At 52.6% G+C, this 7,599-nt stretch overlaps 3 protein-coding genes across 3 annotated transcripts; 1 reads left to right on the top strand and 2 right to left on the bottom strand.

The window, feature by feature from the left end:
* Positions 1-18: 18 nt before the first annotated feature.
* On the top strand, positions 19-1,489 carry FIBRA_09058 (uncharacterized protein; the record flags this gene model as incomplete). Its single annotated transcript, XM_012321391.1, has 3 exons — positions 19-409; positions 474-619; positions 680-1,489. 3 exons carry the CDS (start codon positions 19-21, stop codon positions 1,487-1,489), a joined length of 1,347 nt encoding a protein of 448 aa, XP_012176781.1.
* Positions 1,490-2,552: 1,063 nt separating this feature from the next.
* On the bottom strand, positions 2,553-6,426 carry FIBRA_09057 (uncharacterized protein; the record flags this gene model as incomplete). Its single annotated transcript, XM_012321390.1, has 5 exons — positions 2,553-3,423; positions 3,480-3,772; positions 3,824-5,058; positions 5,111-5,954; positions 6,052-6,426. 5 exons carry the CDS (start codon positions 6,424-6,426, stop codon positions 2,553-2,555), a joined length of 3,618 nt encoding a protein of 1,205 aa, XP_012176780.1.
* A 767-nt stretch (positions 6,427-7,193) lies between these two features.
* On the bottom strand, positions 7,194-7,583 carry FIBRA_09056 (uncharacterized protein; the record flags this gene model as incomplete). The annotated part of the gene is made up of 1 exon (XM_012321389.1): positions 7,194-7,583. The coding sequence occupies one exon, from the start codon at positions 7,581-7,583 to the stop codon at positions 7,194-7,196; it is 390 nt and encodes a 129-aa protein (XP_012176779.1).
* Between the last annotated feature and the right edge of the window lie 16 nt (positions 7,584-7,599).

Raw genomic sequence — 7,599 nt, 5'->3', positions numbered from 1 at the left:
GTTCAAGTGAAAGGCGGTATGCGTGACCATACACGGGAGGTGATGACGAATGGGAAAGATATCTCACTTGATTCTGGCGAATTCCTGCTGCGAACGCCCTCAGACAATCGAACGCGGGAAGGTACTGCCGGTACAGGCCGGAGCAAACGTCGTGGAGGTACCCATTCAGGTCGGGGGAAGAAGCACAGCTCGGATGCGAAGTATAGGTCAAGTAGGTCAAATACTGCACCGAAGGGTGATGCGGGTCATCATTACGGTGATCAGCCGCCACCTCAAGACAAGCATCATCGATACTATCAGTATCATCCAAAGGCTCATTATCGTATTGTCTTTGAGGAGGTCTGCGATGTTCTCCATCAGGAGACATCGTTGATTCCAATATTCAGCTATCTCTCCCAGACGGCACTAGGTATGGCGAGTCAGTTGGGTTGGGTTGTAATATATTTTACTGACAGGCATCGGTTATCTGGCAGTATTACAATTTCTTCATGAGGCTGGCTGGGTGCACCGCGATCTCAGCACCGGTAACATACTCATCCTAAACGGTAAGGTGAAACTGGCCGACTTCGAGTATGCGAAGCGGTTAGATGATCAGGCTGATGCTCATGAGATTCGAACTGTGAGTCGCCTTGCAGTGAACGATTTAGGATAGCTCTAAGACTATGTTTTAACGCATCAGGGTACTGCTGACTTCATATCCGTTGAAGTGGACCGACAACAATACTTCTTCGCTTTCACTAGTTATATTGACTCAGATGAGTTGGCTACAAGCATGGAAGCAGAAGATGATGAATCACAGACCTCACAGCAAAAGCTTTCTCGGTCAGACGTTATATTTCGTTACAATCCCATGCACGACTTCGAATCGCTGTGGTGGATATCTGTTCACGTTTTATTCAACAAGCAAGTAGTCATGGTCAACGAGAAGAGCCCTCCATCCCACGACTATCGGAGACAGCGAACGTGGGCTGCAGGCGTTTTCTATGGATTGAGTGCTCGACAATCCGCACTGAGTGCTGGTAACACCGACTTCCAAGATGCCATCGAAACCTTATGCCCGGACCTGCGTAGGTTTGGCAAAATGGTCCATGCGCTCAAGGATGCTCTTTTGAAGCGTTACATAGACATCGAAAAGGATATATCGAAACTACCTCGTCGTACAGCAGCAGGGGAAGTGCCACGGCGATTTATCAGAGGCTTTGGTGTGCTCGGATGCTCGAAGTCTAACGAAAAGCATCAGGAGATCCTGATTGGCCCCATTTCGCAACAACACTTTGAAGTGTCTACCAAAGCTGCAGCGTCACCTGAGGTTCCGGAAGGGCAACCAGAAATAACGAAGGGTAGACCGGCGAGAGCTTCCACACCAATATCGACACCATTGGTTTCCCAACCCCTAGGGGAAGACCATCTGGAGCGTCGTATCAGAATTCAAACTCGCTCGATGACTGCCAAGGCAAGGGCTCAAGAGTCCGTTCCGAAGACTCGGTAGTTGGCTGATCCCACCGAGCAATTTTTTGAAATGACATGTATCTCACCCCTTCGCACAGCCTCGGTCACAATACCTGATCCCCCCACATGTTCCTCTTCTCACTGACTCAGTTTTCGACGCCACCTTGTGCTTGTTTCATGTACGGCCATGCCGTGTTGATCTGCCACTAGATGTATAGCTGCTGTTGTATCGTATAATCCCTGGTTCGGATCTTCGTACACATCTTGCCTCATGGTCAGATTTCCTCGTAACACTAGTAGAATTTTACTGCCTCCCGTCACCACGCATTGGTGTATATAGCACTCACGCAGGCGTTCATTTTTGTCAATAATTAATTCGTGCCACCGTGGGGGAGCCTTTGAGTGACACTCATTAAACCGTATGAGGCGACCACTGTAGGCTGCGTACTTGATTCTGTTTATACCTCTTGATGGGCAGGGGCCTGATTTGCAGTGACGCACTTTATGATTATGCTCATCTTTGATCTCCATCTCTTCGTAGGAACTTGAAAATACTAAAACTGCAGTGGTGTTACAATCGACTTATCCTGTGCGCAGCTCTGTTTATCTGCAGCTAGATGTCTGCTTGCTGTCATGTACTTTGTCACGTCTTGCCCTGGAACGATGCTATCGTACTCTTGGGTACTCTTGAGTTAGCAGTGGCCAAACTATTATGCAGCTCTATGCGAATCGCCTAGTTACTGGGGAAGATATTCGAAGAGCTCAAGCCTCAGAAACTGGGTAAGAGGTTGATGTACGACTGCAACTGGCTAGCGCTATCAAGAATGTCAAGCACGTATATATATACCTAGAGGCACGCAAGGGTACACAGGCCGGCCTGCGCGCAGCGACACCAACAGCATTGCGTGTGAGAGCAAGGTGGAAAAGATATCTGGATTAATCTGCATGCTCTACTTTCAAGAAATTTCCTGTTTAGCGAGACAATCCATTTCAAGACAAAGACAAGCGGGACGCCATGAAACTACTCTTCTGCCAAGGTTTCAGCCACTAACGTTCAAAATCATCACCTCTACATCCGCTATATTGGTCAAGCGGTTTGCTCATCAACCCAACAGTACCTCATCGCACGAGTCCTTCCAACCCCGTCGTACGGCCACACACTGGCTCCGCTCATCGTCCAGTTCTCTCAACGCAAATCGGCTGATATGCACAGCCGCGTGAGCACGCGCATACGATTCATGCACAGGCCGCAGATCGTATTTGCGCGCACGGACGGACACGGCCGCCAAGATGTGCGCGCTAATGTCGTCGGCGGCGACCGCGGTGTGGTGCGCCGCCACGCGCTTGATGTCCTCCGAGATCTGTTCGTAATCCTCCGTAACGGATAACAGAAGCTCATCCCGCGTGAGTTGTTCCGTAGGCAGCAGACATAGCTCCGGCACGGTCTTGCGGTTGAGGTGCGTCATGTCCGAATAGATGCTCTTCCCGAGAGTGAGCGCGCCCTTCGCCAGCGGCTTTCCCAAGTCGAGTCGTTCCCATACCGTGCGGATATCTGTGGGTGTGCAGCCGTATTGTCCGGAAAAGGGATCTGAATATAGCGAGACGCGGAAAGTTTTTCTGGGAGCAAAGAAATTCGGGCGGTGCCCGCGGCCATACGGCTGCATAGTATGTTCGCGCACCTCGTCCAGAATCATAATCACCCCACAGCGAAAATCAATTCCCTTAGCCGGCTCCGCCGGCCCCGCGTGTTCATCAAAACTAAAATGAACTCTACTAGAACTCAGCTGCGCGTTGGGGGCCTTCAGCAGAATGTGGTCGATATGTTTCTGGCCAGGGGTTCCATAAAGGAAGAACGGCATGAACAGAGGATACTCTCGGGCCAGACTCGTGGGAGAAAGCGAGAGATGCTTCACAATCTTGATCTCGCTGAGCGCAACGCCACATGACGAAAATCCCTTGGGATCGGGATTGAATCTGCGCGAGTACAGACGTCAGGACGACAGTGCATGATCCCAGATACGTTTGCTTACCCATGGAGTACGGGGAGATCCTCGTGGATATCTACCACGCAGCTACCTTTTTGGAGCACTTCAGACAGCAACACCTTTGCGCGGGTGTGAAGCGTGAAGACTGCGCTGGGCCTCTGTGCTCGGACTTCGGCGTACGCTTTCATGATGCTATCAGGCAGTTTCGCGGAAACGATCAACTGCTGCCGGTAGCTTCCCAGATTAAACATGGGAAGATATGTCAGATACAGGTCGTCTGTTCCTTGCATGATGAAGCTGTGGATAGCCGGCACGGGTTGGACACGTTTCCAGCAGTTCTACGCAATCTCAATCAATCGTCGAAACAAACCACCGTTGAAACCTCTCACCTTGATTTCTTCTTCAGCAACTCTCAGGAACGCTGTGGAAAGCTCCCCAATAAAGTTCTCCCTAGTAGGAAACGGATTCATCGAAACGTTACACATTCCCGCTAGATCCCCCTCGTCGCCCTCGTCGAGGCCCAAGCGACGCTTCAGTAGCTTCAGACTTTCGCCGTACCGATCGGCACTTAGCTCCGTGCCCATGAGCAGCAGAGGCTTCATCTGCGCTGCGTCATCGACTCGCGTGAGGGACAACCTCGCCACGATGCGCGCATTCAGATAGCTGGCCTCCGCCACGTCCGTGTTCGCTGGCCCGCCAGGCGCGACGCGGAAGTTGCACACGAATGCATTGATTGCGAGGTCCCCACCCATCTGCCTCAGGAGCGCCATCGCTTCCGCGTCACGCACAAGCTCGTGGTTCCCGCGCCCCACAATGCGTTCCCGCACGAACCGGCGCTGCGCCTCCACCTCGTCTCTCGGGCGCCCCTCACGCTCGGCAGGCAGACCTACGAGTGGTGCGACAAGCAAGGTGTCTGATGCGAGCGATATGGTTGCCCACTGGGCATTCATCTTCGCGGCGGTGAACATTACCTCGCCCAGTAACGCGCCGTACCCGCAGCGATGCAGGCCAATCACGGCATGTGAGAGATACACCGCAACAGGAGCCGCACCAGGCTTGCTTCCCTCAAGTCCGAATACGCCCATCGACTCGACGTCGCTCGCGCCTGCTCCACCGTCGATGTACGGCCCGCTCCAGGTGATGAGGCACTTGGCGCGTTCGTCGCGGTAGCAGAGCCCGCCTGCAGGGTACGGCACGTATCCGCTCTTGTGCGGGTCGAGCGTGATGGAGTCGGCATGCCGCAGAGCCCGCAGCTGCGTTTCGGTGTACGGAGAGAGCGCCTGCTCGGGAACAAAGGCGTCAATGTCCCCGGCTGGGCGTGCAGACCTGTGACCGGGCGGCGGCTCGTGCAGCAGAGAAGCGAAATAACCTCCCCATGCAGCATCGCAATGAATCAGAAATGAGACGCCATGCTCCTCCTGGAACTTGCGCCGTAGCTGAAGGATCTTGTCAAGCGGATCAACTGCGCCGTGTTCAGTCGCTCCAATGATAGCAATCACAGCATAGATTGGATGTCCGGCACGCGTGAGTGAAAGCAGTTTCATCTCCAGCTGTGCGACGTCCATACGCGCATTGATGTCGACATCGATCTGCTCCATGTTATCCCTTCCGACACCAAGAACCGCTTCAATGGTATCAATAGTTAGCATGCATATAGTCACTGAAAGACAACCCACCTGCCCCCTTCGGCCAGGAATAATGGCACATCTTACTGACAATATACTTCGGCGTGCTCGTTAATCCGTAGCGCCTCTCCAGAGGCTCCCTGCCTACAGATTGTATCAAGTAGCGCCCTATCTCTTCGTTCAAAAATTGCTGTGATATTCCGTATTCTTGAGATAGCCGATTTGGTATATCCAGGATCACCTCGGGTTTGAGATTGAGGAGATCAGTCGTGGATGCCTGCATGAAGAGACTGGATTCGCTTCGACCGCGAGTGAGAGAGATGGTGAAGGACGATGCGAGAAACCCTAGCCCCCCCTCTTCTATAGCCCATTTGAGGGACAGCGGATAGAATTTGAGATTTCGAGCTGAAACTTTGTCCTGATCACTGGCCACAAATATGGAGATGCCACTTACCAACCCTAGAAATACGGTGAGCGGGAGCGCGAAGCCGCAAAAAAGACGGACTTGCCACATCGCTTCCAAATTGGCGACTGAACCATCGCATGTTATATGCCCCCAACCCTTGAATTCAGGTGGACATGTACCCGCATCAGTGATCTCCATCGTACGATATCCAAGCAGTTTGCATAGCTGTTGTCCAACACAATATTCAATATAGCTCGTAAGAGGACTTGCTTCGACCGCAACATTATTGGGATTGTGGAGCATCGCGGTAAGATAGCCAAGCGTCGCAGGAAGAGAGTTGTCGAAGCACATATGTCCCATGTATCGGGGAGAGAAGGATGGTATGGAGTAGCGCGAGAGTAGGTCGGTCATGCCGGTCAGATGTTTGTGAAGCTCGGCCACCTCGCGCTTGTATGCGGTACTGTCCTGAATTGCGACGGTAACGAATGCCTAGTGTCACAAGTCGATCGAATCAGAAACTGGTTTTTGTGCACCTGTCGCAGAAAGCATTCTAGAGGAAAATGGGGGCAATTGGGATCCAATGCACCCGCACGCCATCGACCACCAGAGCCCCATACTTCCAAGCGTCGAAAGGCGAAGGAACAAACGAAGACCAGTATCTCGGGGTACAATGCTCGTAATCGACACCCGCCGCGTCGGGCAACTTGCCACTCGATGCACAACCATTTTTAGCAAAACAGGAGATAATACGCACAGGATCATTCTGAAAATATTCAACACGAGCGCGGGTGATATGGTCGACGATGAGGTTGAGATGGCTCTTGAGAAGCTGGCTATTCTCTGCCTTCGGGCCTATAAACCACGCTGAAAGGGCTTCGTGGTCACGAATAGCCGTTGAAACAGCATCTCCTTTTTCCGGGAGCGCAGATACTTTCTTAGAGGCGCGTCTCCGGAACCTCATGCTGGGCGAATGTGGGAGGAGGTCAGCGATGGCGGCAGAGAGTCGAGCCAACTATATGCTGCAGAGGGTGAGGGAGGAGAACAACATGGATTTGGAGACATGCAGTTCACTGAGACTCGATCATATGTCATGACAGTGTGCGTTTTGGCGTGCATGTTCGGTGCAGTTGACAAGGTTGAAGTTGGGGGTGAACCTTAACCTATTCTCGTTCGCAAAACAGATACTCGAGACTTCGCCAGGTCGATTGAGCTCTCCAGAAGGTCGTGCCTTTCCAGACGAAAATACCGAGTGGAATGAGGAAATTCGAGATTGAGCTAGCGACTTGGACGGAGGGCAGCGGCTGTGATCTACTTCAGGTTGGAGTCGAGGGCGTTCATTGGCGCGCTAATTGTAGACGCCAGCGCGGATCCGGCATAATCCTGATGAAACTCTAACAACTCCAAGTAATAGTGCCGCGGATGCTACACTGTTCGTAATACAACAGCCAGCAGCTCGCGAGCTTTGTCAACTGTTTGGAAGCCAGGCCACCTCTCGCTTGCCACCTCTGCTGCCGACAGGAGGTCAGCGTGACCGTCCAAGTACGCCCCCCTCCTACATGCGTGTAAGACGTGAGCTACCTCAAGTTCGCATAACAGTAGAAGCAAATAGGATGACGTTGTAGTGATTATAAGAACATAGATCCACATGAAAAATGCTACTGGTCTAATACAATGGCCGCACTAAACGTGTGCGGGACTTTACATATATCCCAACAGTCATGACGTCTCCTACCCTATGCTATCAAATGAATGAGACTCTTGTCTCCGTCTCGAACGACGAGCAGTCTGCGATGAGGACGTGCTCTGCGAGACAGGCGGCACAGTTTCGAAACCATCGGACTTCAAACGGGCGAGCATGTCTTTGGCGATGTCGACCGTGTCGTTGCCCGATGGCGCGGTCCCAAGAAGTGCGTCCGCGCTCAACGCCAACGGTGGCGGCGGTCGAGAGACGGTGCTGCGATTTCGCCGAGCTTTCCGACCCGCACTTTCGCCATTGCGCAGCTTCTCCAAGAGGTCGTCCAAAACGGCATGATCACCATCGTCAATCGCCGCAGCTTCTTCAGCCAGCTTCTGTCGATTCGCTTTAGACTCTTCCGCCACTTGGCGTCGTTTCTCCATAGCCAACCGCTCCTCG

Source organism: Fibroporia radiculosa, assembly GCF_000313525.1.
Source record: "Fibroporia radiculosa TFFH 294 genomic supercontigs, scaffold7829, whole genome shotgun sequence".
In the NCBI taxonomy this organism is placed as follows: domain Eukaryota; kingdom Fungi; phylum Basidiomycota; class Agaricomycetes; order Polyporales; family Fibroporiaceae; genus Fibroporia; species Fibroporia radiculosa.
This window is presented reverse-complemented; position numbering and strand designations above follow the sequence as displayed.